The following is a 23,766-nucleotide window of genomic DNA, read 5'->3' as shown; positions in this document are numbered from 1 at the left end:
GATCTCATAATGGAATACTTATAGGGTCATTTGGATGATATATTCTGAAATATTGTCATTCTCAAGCCATTAAAGCGTGATGGCTGCTTAAAGGCAATGAATGCTTCCGTGCAGTGTTAACTCTTTCAGTGCTATTAAGGATGATGAATCGCGTTTGTCACTCGTAAATAGAGATGTCCCGATCGATCGGCGATCGGGTCCGATCACGTCATTTTCAAAATATCGGAATCGGCAACGTGACGACGCATCTTCAGCTTTCGGGCAGAGGGCAACAGATTTTGATTTAAAATGCCCTGGTATTTCAAAGCATTCATGATGCCATGCACCCTAACAAGGTTCCCAGGCACAAAAAGCCAAAAAGCTCAATCTTGGTCTCACACAAAAGGCTTCAACTGGGACCGTGTGCTTTGGTCAGATGAGACCAAGATTGAGCTTTTTGGCAACAAACACTCTAAGTGGGTCTGGCATGCCACGAAAGATGCGCATGCTGAAAAGCCCCTCATACCCACTGTGAAGTATGGGGTTGGGTCAGTGATGCTGTGGGGCTATTTCGCTTCCAAAGGCCCAGGGAACCTTGTTAGGGTGCATGGCATCAAGAATGCTTTGAAATACCAGGACATTTTAAATCAAAATCTGTTGCCCTCTGCCCGAAAGCTGAAGATGGGTCGTCACTGGGTCTTTCAGCAAGACAATGACCCTAAACATATGGCCAAATCTTCACAGAAATGGTTCACCAGACACAAAATCAAGCTCCTCCCACGGCCATCTCAGTCCCCAGACCTTGTTTTATTGTCAAAAGGGGGTTGTACAAAGTATTTAACACCAGGGGTGCTAATAATTGTGACACACATTATTTGATGTCAAATATTTTTTTCTTTATGTGGGATTTTTTCTCCATTGAATGAATGCACTTGTATTGAAGATTGGATTTTTCTCTTTTTTTCCATTAAGGTCCCATATTATTTGAATTAAAAAAAATATTAGAAGCTAAAAAACTAGGGCTGTCAAAATTATCGCGTTAACGGGCGGTAATTAATTTTTTAAATTAATCACGTTAAAATATTTGACGCAATTAACGCACATGTCCCGCTCAGACAGATTTAAATGTCAGTAGAGTGAAATGCCCACTTGTTAATTGTGTTTTAAGGAGTTTTGCCGCCCTCTGCTGGCGCTTGGGTGCGACTGATTTTATAGGCTTCAGCACCCATGAGCATTGTGTTAGTAATTATTGACATCAACAATGGCGGGCTACTAGTTTATTTTTTGATTGAAAATTTTACACATTTTATTAAAACGAAAACATTAAGAGGGGTTTTAATATAAAATTTCTATAACTTGTACTGGCATTTATCTTTTAAGAACTACAAGTCTTTCTATCCATGGATCGTTTTAACAGAATGTTAATAATGTTAATGCCATCTTGTTGATTTATTATTGTAATAAACAAATACAGTCCTTATGTACCGTATGTTGAATGTATACATCCATCTTGTGTCTTATCTTTCCATTCCAACAATTTATTTTACAGAATATATATGTAATTTACAGAAAAATATGGCATATTTTATAGATGGTTTGAATTGCGATTAATTGCGATTAATTACGATTCATTAATTGTTAAGCTGTAATTAACTCGATTAAAAATTTTAATCGTTTGACAGCCCTATAAAGCCCCTTTTTCAGGGGTGCCAATAATTATGGAGGGCACTGTATCGGCAAATGATTTTTGTCCCAAATCTAATTAATACAGTATCAGCATCGGATGATTACCTGGGGTTGGGATCGGCATCGGGGAAAACTGTATCGGTGCAACGCTGCAAGCAACAAGCTTTATTTCACCTACGAAATACGATTCGAGCTTTAAACTTTCCGACTAAATCACCTTGCTTTGATGTTCAACTCTACCTCTGTTTTTCCACTAGTTAAAGTACTTTAATTTTTCAGGCAGATATTTTATTCATCGCGTAGCAATGACAAAGTAGGTTGAGCGTGTTTCCCGAGGTAGACTTCAGCGAGTCATTGATTTCTCTCTCGACTCGCCACCCTGACAAGCAAAGCCGTATTATTACGATAACAACATATGGCTAGACTCGCTCAGCCAATGCAAAGAGTCCCATAGATTGTCATCGACTTTGCTCTCCGCGCGCGCCGAGGTGCTCGATAAACTATTTGTGAACTCCGCCGCCGTTTTTGTTCACGGGAATCCGTCCCGCTGTCATCCCGCCGAGCGGAAAAACCAATAACAATCCTCCCACTCTCGCCGCATGATAGTGTTTATTTGTGTTGTGTCAATGAATAAAACTTGCAGCTCCTCAAAGGAATATGATTTATTTATATGTGTCAGTGCTGACGAAAGCAATCGGTAAGGTTTCAAGCCTCCGAACTGATATTGTTAACCCATTCAGTGGATATCGATTCAAAAGTTATCATTAACTGAAGTCATCCATTGCTTGCTTAGGTCACAGCATATGTGTTGTGGTCTTTAGTGCAGTGTTGTTAATCTTACTGAAAAAAAGTAATTAATTATAGTTACAAATTACTTCTCCCAAAAAGTAATTGCGTTAGTAACTCAATTACCTGAATGTAAGAGTAATTAGTTACTTGGCAAAGTAATTGGTGATAATTACTTTTTTTTTTTCCTCAAAAAAAAAAACAACATTTTTTTGTAAGGGTTTTTGGTACAATTGGCCCGAGCCCAATTCTTTACCCTAATTTACCCTTTACCCTGAATCAACTGTTAAAAGTTGTTAAAATTGCTCCCATTATTGCATTAGTTCCCTTCTCTCTACTTTCGACATATGAAAGTTTTAAAACTGTTTCATCATTTAAAGATAGATTCAAGTCAAGATTTTGCCGATTTAGAAGTAGTTTAGATAAAAAGTTACTTAGGTTCGCTAGGAAGGTTCTCTACAACAGAGCCGTCCTAAAAAGCCTACTGCTTTAAGATGGCGGCTGTCTACTAACGCATTTAGTGCCATGCCTGTCATTTTGCATCTAGTTATATCTATATACAGTACATGTGATATCTACCATGTCTAACATATCTACCATAACATGCGGGCGTAGTTTGTCGGCTATCGGCTACAACATGTATTATTGGAGCTACCTAGCATCGCGTTTGCTCGGCGTCACAACTTTCTTGCCTCCTCCCCGCTCCTGCTCTGCTCTGTCGTCTCGGTGAGTCCGTCTCCCTCAGACTTTTCGACCAATATAGTAACGCATAGTAACGCATGCCTTTCCGTCCCCAGTAACGGTAACGGCGTTGCCAAGATGAGAAAAGTAATTAATTAGATTACCCACTACTGAAAAAAATAACGCCGTTAGTAACGCCGTTATATTGTAACGCCTGAAGGAATTTAGTCCTCCCAGCCCAAACCGCACGGGGAGGCCGGCAACAGAACGGAAATGTGCTCCGCCACTCGACGCCCCCGAGCGGAGCCAGGCCAGGAGGAAGCTAAACTCCGCGCGTTCCTGTGTTAACCCTTTGCACACTGACTCCATGTTTCAAAAGCTTGAAGAACACTCGCGGAAAACAGGTTGACAATTTATTCGTCGACAATAGTCAAAAACAAGGCAAAAACAGACGACGGAGGGACAATTCTGGATCCAAAACAAGGCTACATGTTTCCGAGCAGAAGAAATCTGTCTTATCTCAGTGTCCAGTCTTTTTGAAGTCTTTGCTGACGCGGGTCTTGTCGAAGGCGTTTCTGGGCGTTGCTTTTTGATCTTCCCCTTGTTGGCCGGTAAGAGGCGGCTTAGGTTCGTGCGCGGATTGGGACGCCCGCTATCAACTTTGCTGTCCGGGCTGGTTGTGCTTGTTTTAGGACAAAGCGCTTTGTCCTTGGAGTTTGCTGGGAGAGCAGATTTGCCAGAGTTGGTGCGTCACTCCTGTGATAAGACGGCATTGTGTATCTCTTCTATTTCTTCTCATTAAACTATGGTGTGCTGTTTATTTTATATTAGTAGTGTAGTCTTACCGTAAATATGAAAATGATACTATTTCCTGATTAATTATATTACGTGTGTTAGACTAATGCAAACAGTTAGACGGTGCCTACGAAAACCTGTACCATATGTATGTGTTAGACTATATATGTGTTAGACTAATGCAGACAATTATATGGTGTGTGCGATGACGATATCGTTTCCCCTTCACGCTGTTATTAACAACACTGCATACGGGTCACGGATTCACTCCTTCGCGGTTCGTGGGTCTTGAATGATTGGGAAGTAGCATAAATTTTGTTTTCTTCGAGGTTGTAGGCACATCATATGGCTCGTCAGGTTCCCTTTTCCCCGTAAAAAGTCTGTCCAAAGACGTCTGTTATTCAGTCATTCTAGTGTGGGGGCTAATTATTTTCGGGAAGAAATGTGATTGGCGACAACCTACGTCATACGTTATTATCGAGTCCAAGCGCGCAAAAATATACAAAACGAGATTTAGTGCTAACAGCCCAATCAATGCATTTCTATGACGACCTCCTATCCTGTAGTTGTTTATCTAGAGTAGACAGGGATATTGGTGTGTTAAGCGGCACAGGCCAAAGTCAATTGGCCAGAATGCAGTCGTTAATAAATTATTTATTATTTCTGCGCGGCCCTGTACCGGTACCGGTCCGCGGCCCGGTCGTTGGCGACCCCTGGTATATAGTAATGTTGCTGTATATTTGAGACCTCTGTCCTATTTGCATGTAATAAAAACGTTTAAGAAAAAAATTAGTCATAGTTTGCGCATGAAATGGTTAATCAAAGTCTGTAAAACATTATCCTGTTATGCCAACTTTGTCCTTCTCAGTGGATCTTTAGTTTGACCTCGCAGCATTTTGAGCAGATGTTGCACTTAACGCTGCAGTTTGTCCGGAACAGCTTCGTCCCCTGAGAGCGTACAAAGCTTTCCAAAATACAAATACGCCCCAGTTTGCGACACGTACGCGCTGTATAATTGTCCTCATTTCGAGCAAATCTCCCAGGAGGCGAACTGTTACCTTTGACGTGTTTTCTGAAGCCCACTCATGCGAACAAGTAAATGAAATCAAAGGAAAATGGTCCATCAAGATTAGCATTAGCATAGCGAGTAAAAGCAACGTAGCATTGTGCATTATTATATGGTATGAAAAAGTATCTGAACCTTTTGGAATTCCTTACATTTCTGCATAAAATCACTATCAAATGTGATCTGATGTTTTTTTTTAAATCACACAGATGAAAAAAACTGTCTGTTTTAACTAAAACCACCCAAACGTTTATTGGTCTTCATATTTTAATTAGGATAGTATGCAAACAATGACAGTTGGGGGGAAAATAGTTAAGTGAACCCTCACATTTAATATTTTTTGCCCCCTTTGGCAGCAATAACTTCAACCAGATGCTTCCTGTAGCTGCAGATTAGTCTGGCACATCGATTAGAACTAATCTTGGCCTATTCTTCTCTGCAAAACTGCTGTAGTTCAGTCAGATTCATGGGATGTTTGACATAAATCGCCGTCTTTAGGTCATGCCACAGCATCTCAATAGGGTTCAAGTCTGGACTTTGACTTGGCCCCTCCAGAACGTGTATTTTGTTCTTTTGAAACCATTCTGAAGTTGATTGACTCCCGTGTTTTGATCATTGTCTTGTTGCGGCATCCATCCTTTTTTTAGCTTCAACTTTCTGACAGACGGCCTCAGGTTTTCCTGCAAAATATCCTGATGAACTTAGAAATTTATTCTTCCATTAATGATTGCAAGTTTTCCAGGCCCTGAGGTAGCAAAACAGCCCCAAATCATGATGCTCCCTCCACCATGCTTCACGGTGGGGATGAGATGTTAATGTTGGTGAGCTGTTCCTTTTTTCCTCCACACATGGTGTTGTGTATTACTCCCAAACAATTCAACTTTGGTTTCATCAGCCCACAAAATATTTTGCCAAAACTTCTGTCAAGTGTTGAAGTGCCTTTTTGCAGACATTAATCGAGCAACAATTTTTTAATTTTTTTTTTTTAGACAGCAGTGACTTCTTCCGTAGAGTCCTTCCATGAGCACCATTCTTGGCCATAGTTTTACATATAGTCGACTGGTGCACAGACATATTGGACTGTGCCAGTGATTTCTGTAAATCTTTATCAGACACTCTAAGGTTCTTTTTTACCTCTCTGAGTATTCTGCGCTGAACTCTTAGCGTCATCTTTGGTGGACGGCAACTGCTTGGGAGAGAAGCAACAGTGCCAAACTCTCTCCATTTGTAGACAACTTCTCTGACTGTCGATTGATGAACATACAGACTTTTAAATATGGTTTTGTATCCTTTCCCAGCTTTAGAAAAATCAACAATCCTTGATCATTGGTCATCAAACAGCTCTTTTGACCAAGCCGTGATGCACATCAGCCAATGCTTCTCATCAAGACAATTGTTACCAGGTGTAGGTTTTATAGTGGGCAGGGCAGCTTTAAACCACTCATCAGTGATTGGGAACACACCTGACTTCAAATGTTTTGGAAAATTGGTTTCAATTGCTCTTTAAGTCTCCTTAGGCAGAGGGTTCATGTACTTATTTTTTCTCCTATTGTCATTGATTGCATGCGTTCACCTTTACGGTATGAAAACCTATAAGTGTTTGGGTGGTTTTAGTCAAAGCAGAGTTTTTTTCATCTGTGTGATTTTGACAAAGATCAGATCACATTTATACACAGAGATACTTTTCATACCACTATATATATATATATATATATATATATATATATATATATATATATACAGTGGGGAGAACAAGTATTTGATACACAGTCAATGAGAAAACCCATTGGCAGTGTATCAAATACTTGTTCTCCCCACTGCATATGTATATATATGTATATATATATATGTGTGTGTGTGTATATATATATGTGTGTGTGTATATATACATATATATACATATACATACTATATATTAGGGCTGTCAAAATTATCGCGTTAACGAGCAGTAATTATTTTTTAAAATTAATCACGTTAAAATATTTGACGCAATTAACGCACATGCCCCGCTCAAACATTAAAATGTCAGCACAGTGAAATGTGTACTTCTTGTGTTTTTTGTCGCCCTCTGCTGGTGCTTGGGTGCGACTGATTTTATAGGCTTCAGCACCCATGAGCATTGTGTAAGCAATTATTGGCATCAACAATGGCGGGCTACTAGTTTATTTTTTGATTGAAAATTTTACAAATTTTATTAAAACGATAACATTAAGAGGGGTTTTAATATAAAATGTCCATAACTTGTTCTAACATTTATCTTTTAAGAACTAAAAGTCTTTCTGTCCATAGATCGCTTTAACAGAATGTTAATAATGGTAATGCCAAGTTATAGAAATTTTATATTAAAACCCCTCTTAATGTTTTCGTTTTATTAAAATTTGTAAAATTTTCAATCAAAAAATAACCTGGTAGGTCGTTATTGTAAGCGCTTTACACTATCTCGACATTCACCTACTGGTGACGCAGCACCAGGAGCAACGTGGGGTTCAGTATCTTGCTCAAGGACACTTAGGCAAGTTCAACAGGGCAGAGAATTGAACCCACAACCTCTGTGTTGGGGGACAACTACTCTACCACTGAGCCACGCCAACCCACTGTTGCTGTCAATAATTACACCATGCTCACTCATGGTACTAACCCATAAAATCAGTTGGACCCAAGGGCCAGCAGAGGGCGCCAAACACCAAAAAGCAAGTAACAAGCGGACATTACACTGTACTGTCATTTTAATCTGTTTGAGCGGGGCATGTGCGTTAATTGCGTCAAATATTTTAACGGGATTAATTTTAAAAATTGATTACCGGCGATATTTTTGACAGCCCTAATATATATGTGTACAGTGCCTTGCAAAAGTATTCAGCCCCCTTGAATCTTGCAACCTTTCGCCACATTTCAGGCTTCAAACATAAAGATATGAAATTTAATTTTTTTGTCGAGAATCAACAACAAGTGGGACACAATTGTGAAGTGGAACAACATTTATTGGATAATTTAAACTTTTTTAACATATAAAAAACTGAAAAGTGGGGCGTGCACAGGCCCGGAGTGACTAATCGGGAGCTTCTGGACGATTCCAGAAGGGCCGGCTGGCCAGATGGGCCGGTCCGGGTTTTATTTAAAAAAAAAAAAAAAAAATTACACTGTTATCATTTTTTGTTTGGTATTTATTTATGACAGTGTCACTGAGTATAACTTACATTCTGTTACCGCTGTCCCTGTGGGCAGTCTTAAAAAAAAAAAAAAAAAAAAAAAAAACTATTATTTTTTTTCCCAGACTCATCCTCACGTGTGCAGACGAAAAATACAGCATGCAGCTCCGCCCCCTAATTGTAGTCTGTATTGAGCCAAATTAGCTGCTATCTCGGTGCTCGGATAATAAAAAGAGCAAGGGTGGCGCTGAAAATTAAGAATTAAAAAGAGAAAAGCACTCGTGAAAGAATCGGCAAAATGCGCGAAAATAGCTAATTTTTTTCATGCAACGACCTTGCGGCCTCAAACTACAGAGGATTACAACGAAAGTGGTAAGGCCGGATGGCGAATAAAATGCAACTTGCACCGTGTGATACGACAATATGTAATTGTGGAAACTTTGGCTTCTTGTAGCACCTCACAAGGGATATGTAGCAGCAAGCATTAGCCATAATGAACACACCACAGGTGCAGAGCTGGAAGGTAGGATTGCCATGTCGTTCAGCGAGTGAACATTAGAATGAATATATTCAATTATGTGGCGTTTTTAAAGTGGAAATGGAAAATGGATAATAGTATCATTAGAAGTTGTTACAATGTGCAATACGTATTCTTTATTTTTCATATTGTTATGTTGCTATGTTTGTTTTATCTGTAAACACTCATTTTCTTAATATTTGATGTTGCAGAAAAGGTCTTATTTATTCATTTATTTTAGGGCTGTCAAAATTAATGCGTTAACGGGCGGTAATTAATTTTTTTAATGAATCACGTTAAAATATTTGACGCAATTAACGCACATGCCCTGCTCAGACAGATTTAAATGACAGTACAATGACATGCCCACTTGTTAATTGTGTTTTATGGAGTTTTGCCGCCCTCCGCTGGCGCTTGGGTGCGACTGATTTTATAGGCTTCAGCACCCATGAGCATTGTGTAAGTAATTATTGACATCAACAATGGCGGGCTACTAGTTTATTTTTTGATTGAAAATTTTACAAATTTTAATAAAACGAAAACATTAAGAGGGGTTTTAATATAAAATTTCTATAACTTGTACTAACATTTATCTTTTAAGAACTACAAGTCTTTCTATCCATGGATCGCTTTAACAGAATGTTAATAATGTTAATGCCATCTTGTTGATTTATTGTTATAATAAACAAATACAGTCCTTATGTACCTTATGTTGAATGTATATATCCATCTTGTGTCTTATCTTTCCATACCAACAATAATTTACAGAAAACTATGGCATATTTTATAGATGGTTTGAATTGCTATTAATTACGATTAATTTTCAAGCTGTAATTAACTCAATCAAAAATTTTAATCGTTTGACAGGCCTAATTTATTTTCCAAATGTATCATTTAATATAGTTTTTTTTTTAAATCCATTTTTAAATTTGTTCAAAATATGTTGTGTTGCACTTATTAAAATAAAGCCACCTTGTTAAACAACCATTACCTGCACTGAATTGGAATACACAGAATTACAGTACACGGCTTTAGAGAACACTGAACTTAACACGTCTATGCATAATGACATAATTTTAAATGAGTGGGCCGGTCTGAGGCATGAAATTCCAGGGCCGAAAATGAGTTCCACTCCGGCCCTGGGCGTGCAATATTATTCGGCCCCCTTGCGTTAATACTTTGTAGCGCCACCTTTTGCTCCAATTACAGCTGCAAGTCGCTTGGGGTATGTTTCTATCAGTTTTGCACATCGAGAGACTGACATTCTTGCCCATTCTTCCTTGCAAAACAGCTCGAGCTCAGTGAGGTTGGATGGAGAGTGTTTGTGAACAGCGGTCTTCAGCTCTTTGCACAGATTCTCGATTGGATTCAGGTCTGGACTTTGACTTGGCCATTCTAACACCTGGATACGTTTATTTTTTAACCATTCCATTGTAGATTTGACTTTATGTTTTGGATCATTGTCCTGTTGGAAGATAAATCTCCGTCCCAGTCTCTGGTCTTGTGCAGATACCAACAGGTTTTCTTCCAGAATGTTCCTGTATTTGGCTGCATCCATCTTCCCGTCAATTTTAACCATCTTCCCTGTCCCTGCTGAAGAAAAGCAGGCCCAAACCATGATGCTGCCACCACCATGTTTGACAGTGGGGATGGTGTGTTCAGGGTGATGAGCTGTGTTGCTTTTACGCCAAACATATCGTTTTGCATTGTGGCCAAAAAGTTCAATTTTGGTTTCATCTGACCAGAGCACCTTCTTCCACATGTTTGGTGTGTCTCCCAGGTGGCTTGTGGCAAACTTTAAACGAGACTTTTTATGGATATCTTTGAGAAATGGCTTTCTTCTTGCCACTCTTCCATAAAGGCCAGATTTGTGCAGTGTACGACTGATTGTTGTTCTATGGACAGACTCTCCCACCTCAGCTGTAGATCTCTGCAGTTCATCCAGAGTGATCATGGGCCTCTTGGCTGCATCTCTGATCAGTTTTCTCCTTGTTTGAGAAGAAAGTTTGGAAGGACGGCCGGGTCTTGGTAGATTTGCAGTGGTCTGATGCTCCTTCCATTTCAATATGATGGCTTGCACGGTGCTCCTTGAGATGTTTAAAGCTTGGGAAATCTTTTTGTATCCAAATCCGGCTTTAAACTTCTCCACAACAGTATCTCGGACCTGCCTGGTGTGTTCCTTGGTTTTCATAATGCTCTCTGCACTTTAAACAGAACCCTGATACTATCACAGAGCAGGTGCATTTATACGGAGACTTGATTACACACAGTTGGATTCTATTTATCATCATCGGTCATTTAGGACAACATTGGATCATTCAGAGATCCTCACTGAACTTCTGGAGTGAGTTTGCTGCACTGAAAGTAAAGGGGCCGAATAATATTGCACGCCCCACTTTTCAGTTTTTTATTTGATAAAAAAGTTTAAATTATCCAATAAATGTTGTTCCACTTCACGATTGTGTCCCACTTGTTGTTGATTCTTGACAAAAAAAATTAAATTTCATATCTTTATGTTTGAAGCCTGAAATGTGGAGCGATCAGGCTAAATGAACATACTGTAAAACCTCTCTCCGCTGCTCTTTGCATGACATCCCAAAACAAAGAGCGAGCAGACGTCTCCGATCATAAAATTAGCCCTGCTTTGATTCCATCTCTCATATTAGCAACACTTTAAATATTTGCTCTCTTCCCGTTCCGCTCGCTCGAGTCCTATCTGCCAAATCTTACGTCTTACTACGAGGGCCGTGTATTAATAGCTGATTTATTTCGAGGACTGCCGGCGCGAAATGACCCAGATCATGGAGGCATGTTGAATCGCCCAGCCTAATGCTTGATATTCACAGTTTAATGCTGGCTTCTAATCATGCGCGGATTATTTTGGTTAAGATGTCTTGCATTTTGGCAGCAAACGCAAACTACATTTTCACCCCTACATCTTTCAAGATGACATAAAAATCGAATTTTAGATGCCATTAGCCCACACTTGTATACCAAATGTTAAGTTTTATTTTATTTTTTGATGAACAAAATAGCCACTTTCCCTACAAAGCTTTTGACGTTGATTGACGTCAAATTCAGTTGACCGGTTGGACTAGCAGCGGTCAAATGATGAACGATTAGAGGTCAATGGCAGACAATGAGTTCATTCATAAAATAGCAATGCCAGAAAATTCCATTTCTGGAGAAATTGCATGGGAAATGCTTTTCTCTGATGGTTGGTAAAGTCTCGTAGGTATTTTCCGGTTGATTTTGGGGCAATTTTAGGTCACTTCCTGTGGATTTTGGGGCATTTTGGGACCACTTACTGTTTTGGGGGGCATCTAGGCACTTCCTGTTTCTATTAGGTCACTTCTGGTTGATTTCAGGGCACTTATATCACTTCCTATAGGTTTTGGGGCATTTCAGGGTCACTTCCTGTTGGTATTGGGTCACTTCCAGTTGATTTTAGGGCATTTAGTCACTTCCTGTTGCATTTGAGGCATTTCCTGTTGATTTGGGGACATTTTTATCACTTCATAATGATTTGATGATCTGACCATTTCAGGGTCCCTTTCTGTTGAAATTGGGTCACTTCCTGTTGTTTTTAGGGCATTTAGGGATGAAGGAATCTGACCTTTTGGCCAGATTGCCAGAATCACGCCAGCAAAACCGCTGGAACTGCGCTAGCGCATATCCAACAACCCGGCCAAAAGGCCAAACTCCTCGCATTCATCTTAGTCTAAACCCCTTATAATGACTGTCAGGGAAGTTCCAGTTCAAACTCCAAGACAAGTATCAATCAATAGCTCAGATAAGAGAAAGAATCAAACCCAGCCAAGGATTGCCTGCTTCGAAGACTTTATGAACATGATATATATCAGGGGAACAATCGTGTGCTCCAGCCAGGTGCTGTGCGCAGGAGTACAATGAGAATACAGAAGTCAAGGGTCTACAGTATATGCTTGTTGAAAGGGCATTGCTTACAATGAAACGATACCTACGAAAACGAAAGTGAACCTTAAGTATCAACACTGGTGGTTTTCCACAGAAAAACATTGAGTTATGACCTTGGAAACCTAGCAGCAGCTGGTACAATAGGGAGTAAAATCAGGTAAGGCGGTCCACAGAAACTCTTTGTATTATGTCCAAAGAAATAGGTAGAGTACATGAACATGTATAGATATAGTCACAGCACAAATGCATATAGTTTAACAGCAGTTATTAGTTTTATAAGCATGAATAAAATATTCTTTCACAATGACACCAGAATTTATTACAGATGTTGATGCCGATCGATCGGGTCCGATCACGTCATTTTCAAAGTATCGGAATCGGCAAAAAAATATCGGACATGCCTTTTTTTAATATATATATATATTTTTTTAATAAATCGTTTTCTAATTGTATTTAACGTTACAGACATAATATGTTACACTCATCCAGAGTCTTTAGTTTAGGCTTAAGGTAGGGTTATCAAATTTATCCCGTTAACGGTAGTAATTTTTTTATTTATCTCGTTGAAATATTTAACGCAATTAATGCAAGCGCTGCACAGCCCACTCACGCGTTGTCGCATTCAATCTGTAATAACTCCTTTTTGCCTATATATAGAGCTAAAAGGCAGCGTAAAATGAGTAGAGTGAATTGTGGCAGCCTTTGGAGCCTTTTTTTAATTGGCTAAAGCCTTACAATCCCTCTCCCTACGATTAGAAACATCGTGGGAAGCAATGTGGGGAACAAAGGTAGTAATTGATCTTTTTCTTAACACCTTATGTTACTTCCCAACGCAGAGAAGATATATGAATTGGTACCACTACGCACAGTCATGGTTGCACTTCCCATCATGCATTTGGGCAGAAGTTAAATGGCTACACTATCATTTACTGAAAGCTCAACAAATACACTAGATGGCAATATTTAGTCACAATATACAAAGTCACATTTATCCTTTAAGAATTGCAAGTCTTTCCATCTGTGGATCCCTCTCACAGAAAGAATGTTAATAATGTAAATGCCATCTTGTGGATTTATTGTCATAATAAACAAATAAAGTACTTATGTACTGTATATTGAATGTATATATTTGTCCGAGTTTCATTCATTTTTTTCTTAATGCATTGCCAAAATATATATGATCGGGAAAAATTATCGGGAATGATTGGAATTGAATCGGGAGCAAAAAAAAAAAAGCAATCGGATCGGGAAATATCGGGATCGGCAGATACTCAAACTAAAACGATCGGGATCGGATCGGGAGCAAAAAAACATGATCGGAACAACCCTAGAATTTATTCCAAGTCGGCATCAATTACACAGCACAGAGAGACCCAGGTGAGGAGGTGAACTGGATCCAGGGTCACCTTATCACAAGTCAACAAAAGATTCCCCCCAAAAAATGACAGCAATTAGTTAAACATTCTTTTAAAAGCTTTAGTGAGGCGTGCTTTGGTCTGGAAGAAAGGTGCGTTTTATAAGATTCTTTTCTGCTGGACAGGAGAGTTCGGGCGTTACTGTTGTCAGGGCAACGAGAGTTAAGGAGTTTTCCATCCTCAGCGCCTCGTGAGTGCTGAGTGTTCACTTCTTGGTTGCGGGTTCCTCTGTATCAGATGTTCCTTGTGGCAAGACAAGATGTCCCGCCATTTGTTCTAGACTGTCCGTAAAAGCTGATCGCGGGATTTGGTGGTGCAGACGTGGGCTTGTAGATGTCTTGCTTATCAACTGCTTGTCAGCGTCAATCTCGCACGCATTGGGCTTCCGTGGTCACGAGGCGTCCTGTATCTGTTATGCCCTTACCTGCCCATTGTCTTGGCGCTGCAAATTCTAATCATTTCAAGTCCAAATGTTCATAATATTAAATATATTCTGCTTGTTTTTTTCTTAAACTATGATATAAATTGTATTTCTTTTATATTGGGTGTGTTTGAATAATGCAAGCTATGCATGCTCAATGTAAAGAGTTCATTTTTAAAGCAGATCTGGTTCATCTTTTGCAGCATTTCTTTATGATAGAATGAAATACTTAATCCTACCTGCCGAGCAGACACAACGTTATATAAAAATAAACCTTGGATATTTCTCATGTAGGCCACAGTGAGTGGCACGATGATGTGGGCCAAGCCTGTTGAATAAATAATACCGATTGGGGATTACCACCTCGGCGGATGATTTTCCCCCGTGTGATTGCATGCGTGTCGGTGTGTCGATCCTATAATATCATGAAGCTAGAGCCGGCGGGTGGTACTCACTTCAAGTGGAGGAGGTGGCTGCTCTTTTACAGACAATCTGATAAAGTCTTTCATGCACTAATTATGTTTTTATTACATTCATATAGGACGTGGGGTCTCAAAATTGGGGCATCAGGGGCCAATTGCTGTCCGCCGAACAATCTTTTGACATGCAACTGTAGTGTTAGTGTTGCCCACACAAATTTTGCGATTAGCAATAAAAATATACATATTATATATATATATATATATATATAATTTTAAATGAATTCAATGATTTTTTTTTTTTTTTTAATTGAGAATAAAAACAAACGGGTTAGTAAAAAATCTAACTAAAATGAATTTGATTTTTAAATAAGTAAAAACAAAGCAAATGGGTAATAAAAAAATCTAATGAAACTAAATTAATTTTAAAAATTTATATTCAATAGTTATCATAAACTTTCAAAAGTATATTTGAATAATATTAAATGAATATCAAAATAAAATCTAAATAATATGAATTAGATTTTTTAATTTTTTTATAATGATAAATAAACGTTTTAAAAATATATGCATACTTTTAGATGAATATAATTAATTGAAATTTTAAAAAAAATAATAAGGAAAAAAAATTAAATGCAAATAAAAATGTGATAAAAATGGGTAATAAAAAAAACAAATAAAATGAAATTATTTTTTAATTAATAATAAAAATAACAAATATCAAACTAATAAATATAAATAAGTTTAAGTGAATATAGTTAATTGAAATATATATAAATATGTAATTTATATAAATAAGTAAAAACATTTTAAAAATGGGTAATAAAAAATCTAATGAAATGAAATTAATTGTCAAAAAAATTTATATTTAATAGTAATCATGAAATTAAAGTTTTAAAAATATGTTTGAATAATTTTAAATGAATATTAATGTTTTAATTTAAACAAGTTTAAAAAATTTTTTTTTATTTTTTAATGCAATTAAAAAACAAATACAGGTCACAAAAATCGAAATAAAATGATTTTTAAAAAAAATAATGATAATAATTTTATTAAACTTTATATATATTTATATTTAAATATAAATATATATTTATTTATATATATATATATAAATATATATATATATTTAAATATAAATATATATTTATTTATATATATATATAAATATATATATATATACAGTGGTACCTCTACATACGAATTTAATTCGTTCCAGGACCTTGTTTGTAAGTCGAAATGGTCGTATGTCGAGCAGGATTTTCCCATAGGAATACATTATAATTCCATTAATTCGTTCCAATGCCTAAAAACATACACTAAATTCTTAATAAATACTGCTGGCACTGTTACAAATGGCAATTAAGCATAGAAAAACAAATAAGTTATAAATAAATAATTCAGAATAATATAATAACAAGAAGAATAATTAATAATTATTCATGTAAATAATGTAACGAATCGGATTCTAATATGCCGGACACTTTTTACTGTCCCTGAACGCACCGCGAAGCTGACGTCTCAGTGAGATAGGTCAATGCGGTAGAGATAATACTTTCGTTTTCTTGAGAGCAGTCAACTGCTTAAGACAATGGGCGTTTTGTGTTGGATAAGTTCTTAAATAAATGATAAAAACGTGACGAAGCTGGCGATTTCCTTGGCAATGTTACCAGAATAATAATTGTCACCTTAACTTATAAATAGTGGCGAACGGTGGTCGGAAGAGGACCATGGAGCTGTATTGTTGAGCCAGTTCAGGGACGCGCACCCCAAGCTCATATTTTTCTATAACTTGCATCTTCATTTCAAAGGTAAGCATCACTTTTTCCTTGTTTCTCCAACTGTATCAACTTTTTTTGAAAACTGTGTTGATTTCTCACACAAGAAAATCCACCGTGCGTTCGTTTGCAGTGCTGTCATGTCGTCGTATTTCGAGCAATTCGTCGGATGTAGAAACAAATGGCGGCTCAAATTTTACGTCGGATGTCGAAAAGATTGTGTGTTGAAGTGGTCGTATGTAGAGGTACCACTGTATATATATATATATATATATATAATTTTAAATGAAAATAATTGAAATTTAAAACAAAATAAATATAGAAAAAAATATATTTTGGAATGCATATTTTAAAAAAATTCAAATTAAAAAAAGAACGGGTAATAAAAAAATCTAAATAAAATGAAATTAATTTTTAAAAAATTTAAAAAGTAATAAAATAAAAGTAAACTTAAAAAAATAATTAAAATAAACTGCAATAAATTGGAGAAAAAAATCTGTGGTGGTGGTGCTCTGGGAATTTTATATTTATAGTTTTTTTGTGACCTCACATGGCTTAACCCTTTGGCCGCCATTAACGGCACTAGAAGGTCCAATCCAGCTGAATTGGATTGGATGTTTATTGCCGTCAATGGTGTTTTCAATATTAATTCCCCTCTTTTACTAACTACCACATCACATAATCTGTCAAACGAGCTAAACTAACTTTTGAACAAATGTCAACTTTACTGACCACCATTCCTGGACGTCTATCCCCGTCAATTGCACTGGAACATTTGATTCCAATACAGACATGTAAAAAAGTGCCAAGCTGGAGGCAGAAGGAATGACTCAGCTGAATGGTTGCTGACCCGGATGAAGGTGCTGGAGGGAAATCTGGCTAATTTGCTGAATGTTTTGCATACAGTTGATGTATCTTGCAATAGAATAATGTAGGCTTGACTTCTCTGATGCATGCTGCTGTGTGATTCCCCTCCACACTCCAACTAAATCCAGACAGGGCGGGAGGACAAAAAAAAAAAAAAAAAAAAACTGGATGTGGGATTTCATCGATAATCTCCCGACCAGATGGCAAAAAATCCCATATTCCTTTTGAGGTTTCCCCGCACATGTGATCCCGGTGGGTGAGCGACAGAAGGGTGGAGAAAGTATTGCTCTGCATCATTTACACCAAGACTGTATTTGCTGCAATAATCTTGCTGTTTTTATTTATTATTTACTTTTTTTAATACATAGTGCAATTACTTTTTAATTTTTTTTTTAATACTCATACTCTTTTATACATAGTGCAAAAATAAAAACTCAATCGGTGTTTCTATTACTTCAGCCTAGCGCTAGATTTTTCAAAAAAAACAAAAAAAAACATGCCACTTCCTGTTCAGTAACCAAGGACGTCATCCAGAATTGCCCCAAAATTAACAGTGGGATTAGAGTTGTCCGATATTATCAGGTAGCCGATAATATCCGCAGGTAAAAACATTTAAATTGATATCGGACAATCTCTACATTGGTTTTTTTATTATCGGTTTTGGGCCAATATGCATGTGTCCTTCAAAGTTAATGTAGAAGCCTTCTGCCTTCAACAGGGCCAAGAACAAAAAGTGGTATTTGGCATAATGGCCTTTGGCATATGGCAGTTTTTTTTTTTTTTTTTTTACATAAGGCAAAATGGCTTTTAGCATATGGTAGTTTTTTATTTGGCATATGGCTTTTTTTTTTTTTTGCACGCCATGCACGTTCATGCCATTGACGGCCATGCACGTCCAAATTTCCCATTCATTTTCAATGGCAGAAAAACATGTGGTTGTGATTTTTGACCATATACTTACCATTACCATTGAAAATGAATGGGAAATTTGGACGTACTTTGCCGTCAAAGGCATGGATGCGCGTGGTCTGCAAAAAAATGCCATATGACAAAAAAAACTGCTATATGCCAAAGGCCATTTTGCCATATGCCAAAAAAAAAACTGCCTAATGCCAAAAGCCATTTTGCCATATGCAAAAAGCCATTTTGCTATATACCAGAAAAACTGCTATATGCCAAAAGACATTTTGAAATGTGCCAAAAAAATCTATGCCAAAAGTCATTTTGCCATATGCCGAAAAAAAAAAAAAAAAAACTGCCATATACCAAAAGTCATTTTGCTATATACCAGAAAAACTGCCATATGCCAAAAGACATTTTGCCATGTGCCAAAAAAATCTATGCGAAAAGCCATTTTGGTATATGCCAAAATGACTAGACATATGGCCTATATGGCAAAATGGCTTCCGGCATATTGTAGTTTTTTTCTCTGGTATATGGCATTTTTTGCAGGCCATGCACGTCCACATTTCCCATTCATTTTCAATGGCAGAAAAACGTGTGGTTGTGATTTTTGACCATACACTTAACATTACCATTGAAAATGAATGGGAAATTTGGACATGCATGGCTGTCAATGGCATGGACGTGCATGGCCTGCAAAAATTGCTATATGACAAAAAATATGCCATATGCCAAAAGCCATTTTGCCACGTCAAAAGCAATTTTGCTGTATACAAGAAGAAACTGCCATATGCTAAAAGACATTTGCCATGTGTCAAAAAAAATCTTCTATGCCAAAAGCCATTTTGCCATATGCGGAAAAAAACTGCCATCTACCAAAAGCCATTTTGCTATATACCAGAAGACAAAGAAAGAGAAAAAACTGGAATAGTAAGTGAGGAAATAATTAGCACAAAACATGAATTTTGATTGTTATTTACATCTGTAGCGCTGCAATGCATGCTAGGAGGCTTGTTGGACGACAACAGTGTTGACAGCCTTGAGAAGTTGACTGTCTCACCCAAGGGAGCTGTGACGGCCAAATGAAGCTTTGAACCAATTGGCTGCAAAGCTTCATTTGGCCAAAATGAAGCTTTCATGGTTGTTTATTTGGTCTTATGACAGTCGAATGATGCCGCTGTTAAATAAGTGTTACCGGTTAATATCTTTTGGTGTAAATATCCCATAATACAGTGGGGACAGCTGCGGCTTACAGTCCAGTGCGCCATATCTATGAACAAATGTCATTTTCTGACAAGTTTGGTGAGTGGCGGCTTATAGTCAAGTGCGCCTCGTAGTGCGAAAATTATGGTAGATTTCCTCAGGGACTTGGGCAGCTTGTCAAGGCACGGAAGTGTGCACACTTGGTCGAATTGGGCCACTTAGAAGATTCATTTTGGTTTTGAATAAGGGCGTGGCTGTGCAGTTCAGTGCCGCCTCCTTTTTTTGTAGGACCCTCTTCAATTGGGGCTTTTTCCCCCTTGGTGTGTGAATGTATTTCTAATCCCAAAATAAGAGGCGAGTTTCGAGCATGCTAGGTTCTCATGAGACTATGTGAAGGGGTCGATCTGCCACTACCCAGACCTGCGTGCTGTCCGAGTTGTACCAAACTGCGAAGGCCTGTTCAACCCTTCTTGCAGGCCGTTAGCATTATTGTCTGAAAGACTAAGACGAAAATTAATAGGGCTGCCAAAAACAATACTGATGTTCTGATTATTGTTGTATCGCCGTAGCGTGAGACAATCGTTATCATGAGGCTTGTATCGCAAATCTTATCCTATTGCGAGCTACTCATAGGTTGCTACTTCTACTCATGGCGTTTCATTCATGCAAAACAACGAGCGTGTTTGCCTCCAACAACCGTGACGTCACATGAATCCCGTGACCCGGTTAAGCCCCCCGACTGGAGGAAGTGCAGAAGTAGCGAGGGGAGGGTGAGCGCGCGGGTTGGTGGGTGGGTTTAGCCGCTGTCAGGAGCGCGAGACGGAGAGACAAAAGCGTCTCCCCGTCCCTCCCACTCTCACTCACTCATTCAACGCAGAGCGCGGCGTACGGCGGAATGGCCCGAGCGCTCGCAACAAAGAGAGGAACTTAGGATTTCTTCTTGTGCACGCACGGCGCGCACCTTTTTTCCTTTCTCAAGCGGTGCGCGCGGGACAGCTCGCGTGGAGCCCGGCTTCCATGCTGGACGGGACGGCGAGGACGAATGCACACACGCCCACCGACGCTCTGGAGCGTACCATGCTGGTCCAGGGAGCGGTGACGCCCGGGAGGACCCGCCGGCTGATGCTCAAACTGCCGGTGGGAACTCTCCGCAGGAACAGCGGCGAGCGGGTGAGCCCTCGGGTTTCCCTCTTTGGACTTTGCGTCTCGTGCGTGAGTGTAAATGGGATTTCGAGCGGTTCTAGGCTAATCCAGGAGACGGCATTAGTTCGGAGTCGGAGGAAAGTCCAGAGCAAAGCTTTTAATCTCCGCGCCGGACAATTACCGCTGTGTCTGTCGATTCATCTCTAATGTATTCTGCTATCGCTCCGGTAGTTCAAGGTTGTCTGAGGGACCGCGAGAGTGCTCGCGTTTACCTCAACGCATTCCAAGTGACAGTTTGGAACTCAGTGGGTGTGTATGCAAGAGAATGGTTTTCCAGTAAGAACTAAAACACGGAATGTGTGTAAGAACAGGTTGCGGCCTGCCAGCGCGGATTATTCATTTGTGTTCTTCAGGAAAGTTGTTTACCACGTGAGGAAGCTCAGTCGGTGATGTTGTAGCACGGAGGTGTCAACCCAAAAATGTAAAAATGTCGCGAGTGGATCGCAATGATGTCACGCAGACTTGCAGGTGGTAGAAACTGGAGCTTTCTCATAGTAAACAAAGGCTTGCAAGATTAGAGAGCTCCTCTTTCAAACACTCTCTGACTCATTCCATGTTGAATCTTGAGAACTGAAGCAATGATGCATTATTGCAATGCTTCATTCTTGTACAGCGACCTTGTATTTCAATCTGTGACAATGCCGTCAATGTCAAACGTGATTGCCTTCCAGCTCAAGTGCATAAATAAACTAGGAACTGCAATTTCTGGAGAAATTACGATGGGGCTTTGCTGTGGTAGATGCAGATCCATCAGGTCCTGTTGATTTGGGGACATTTTGGGGAGACTTCCTGTTGATAACAGGTCACTTCCTGTTGATTTGGGGACATTTCGGGGACAGGTCCTGTTGATGTCCATTTGGGGGACACGTCCTGTTGATATCAGGTCACATCCTTTTAATTTGGGGACATTTCGGGGACACGGCCTATTGATATAAGGTCACTTCCTGTTGATTTGGGGACATTTCGGGGACAGGTTCTTTTGATATTAGGTCACTTCCTGTTAATTTGGGGACATTTCGGGGACAGGTTCTCTTGATATTAGGTCACTTCCTGTTGATTTGGGGACATTTGGGGGACACGTTCTATTGATATCCATTTGAGGGACACGTCCTGTTGATATCAAGTCACATCCTGTTAATTGGGGGACATTTCGGGTACACGGCCTATTGATATAAGGTCACTTCCTGTTGATTTGGGGACATTTCGGGGACTGGTTCTCTTGATATTATGTCACTTCCTGTTGATTTGGGGACATCTCGGGGACACGGCCTATTGATATAAGGTCACTTCCTGTTGATTTGGGGACATTTCGGGGACAGGTTCTCTTGATATTAGGTCACTTCCTGTTGATTTGGGGACATTTGGGGGACACGTTCTATTGATATCCATTTGAGGGACACGTCCTGTTGATATAAGGTCACTTCCTGTTGATTTGGTGACATTTCGGAGACACGTCCTATTGATATAAGGTCACTTCCTGTTGATTTGGGGACATTTCGGGGACACATCCTGTTGATATCCATTTGGGGGACACATCCTGTTGGTATCAGGTCACATGCTGTAGATTTGGGGACATTTCTGAGACACGTCCTATTGATATAAGGTCACTTCCTGTTGATTTGGGGACATTTCGGAGACACGTCCTATTGATATAAGGTCACTTCCTGTTGATTTGGGGACATTTCGGGGACCTGTCCTGTTAATATCCATTTGGGGGACACGTCCTGTTGATATTAAGTCACATCCTGTTAATTTGGGGACATTTCGGGGACACACCCTCTTGATATCAGGTCGCTTCTTTTTAATTTAGGGACATGTCCTGTTGATGTCCATTTGGGAGACACATCCAATTGGTATCAGGTCACACATCCTGTTGATTTGGGGATATTTTGGGGATATGTTCTGTTGACATGAGGTCATTTTCTCTTGATTTGGAGACATTTCTGGGACACGTCATGTTGATATCAGGTCACTTCCTGTTAATTTGGGACATTTCGGGGACACTTCCTGTTGACCTCAGGTCCCATCCTGTTGATTTGGGGACTTATGGGGGACACGACCTGTTGATATCAGGTCATTTCCTGTTAATTTAGGGACATTTGGGGAACATGTCCTGTTGATATCCTGTTTGGGGGACACATGTTGTTGATATCAGGTCATTTCCTGTTGATTTGGGACATTTTGGGGACACGTCCAGTTGTGGGGACATGTTCTGTTTATATCAGGTCATTTCTTGTTGATTTGGGGACACATCCTGTTGTGGGGACATTTCTGGGATGCGTCATGTTGATATCAGGTCACTTCCTGTTGATTTGGTGACATGTCTTTTTGATACAAGGTTACTCCCTGGTAATTTAGGGACATTTGGGGGACACATTCTGTTGATATCAGGTCATTTCCTGTTGATTTGGGGACACGACCTGTTGTGGGGACATTTCTGGGACACATCATGTTGATATCAGGTCACTTCCTGTTGATTTGGTGACATGTCTTTTTGATACAAGGTTACTTCCTGGTAATTTAGGGACATTTGGGTGACACGTTCTGTTGATATCAGGTCATTTCATGTTAATTTGTGGACATTTCGGGGACACTTCCTGTTGATATTAGGTCACTTCCTCTTGATTTGGGGACATTTCAGGGACACATCCTGTTGATATCAGGTCGCAAAATGTCAATAGGCTGTAATGTAAACGGTCAAAAATCACGAGAACCTATGTTTTCCTGCCATTGAAAATGAATGGGAAATTTGGACGTACATGGCTGTCAGTGGCATCGTATTAGAAATGAATGGCGAATTTTGGGGGAACCGTACACTTTTGCCAAATTCTGTATACAACTTTTATGTCCCTTACGATTCTGGAATTTTTTTATGTGTAAATTATGCGATTTGGTCAAAAATTCTAGGATAGGTCGTGTTTTGATTATTTTTTTGTTTGTTTGTTTGAGTTCAAATCTGTAG

The 23,766-nt window shown here is 39.1% G+C and overlaps 1 protein-coding gene across 11 annotated transcripts in view; it reads left to right on the top strand.

The window, feature by feature from the left end:
- Window positions 1-23,766, top strand: part of frmd4a (FERM domain containing 4A) — a 362,265-nt gene that overhangs the window by 149,033 nt on the left and 189,466 nt on the right. For 2 of the 11 annotated variants that reach the window (XM_057835974.1, XM_057835963.1), the window contains exon 1: window positions 18,458-20,771. The exons of 7 other annotated variants lie outside the window; for them this stretch is intronic. In XM_057835974.1, the coding sequence (XP_057691957.1) occupies window positions 20,619-20,771 (153 nt within the window). In that variant the 5' untranslated portion in view covers window positions 18,458-20,618. Of the gene's footprint in view, window positions 1-18,457; window positions 20,772-23,766 lie in introns of those variants that run through there. 2 more of the 11 variants (XM_057835966.1, XM_057835962.1) reach the window with 1 other exon arrangement.

Source organism: Corythoichthys intestinalis, chromosome 5 (assembly GCF_030265065.1).
Source record: "Corythoichthys intestinalis isolate RoL2023-P3 chromosome 5, ASM3026506v1, whole genome shotgun sequence".
Lineage (NCBI taxonomy): Eukaryota > Metazoa > Chordata > Actinopteri > Syngnathiformes > Syngnathidae > Corythoichthys > Corythoichthys intestinalis.
Note: the sequence above shows the minus strand (reverse complement) of the source record. Positions and strands in the feature narration are given on the sequence as shown.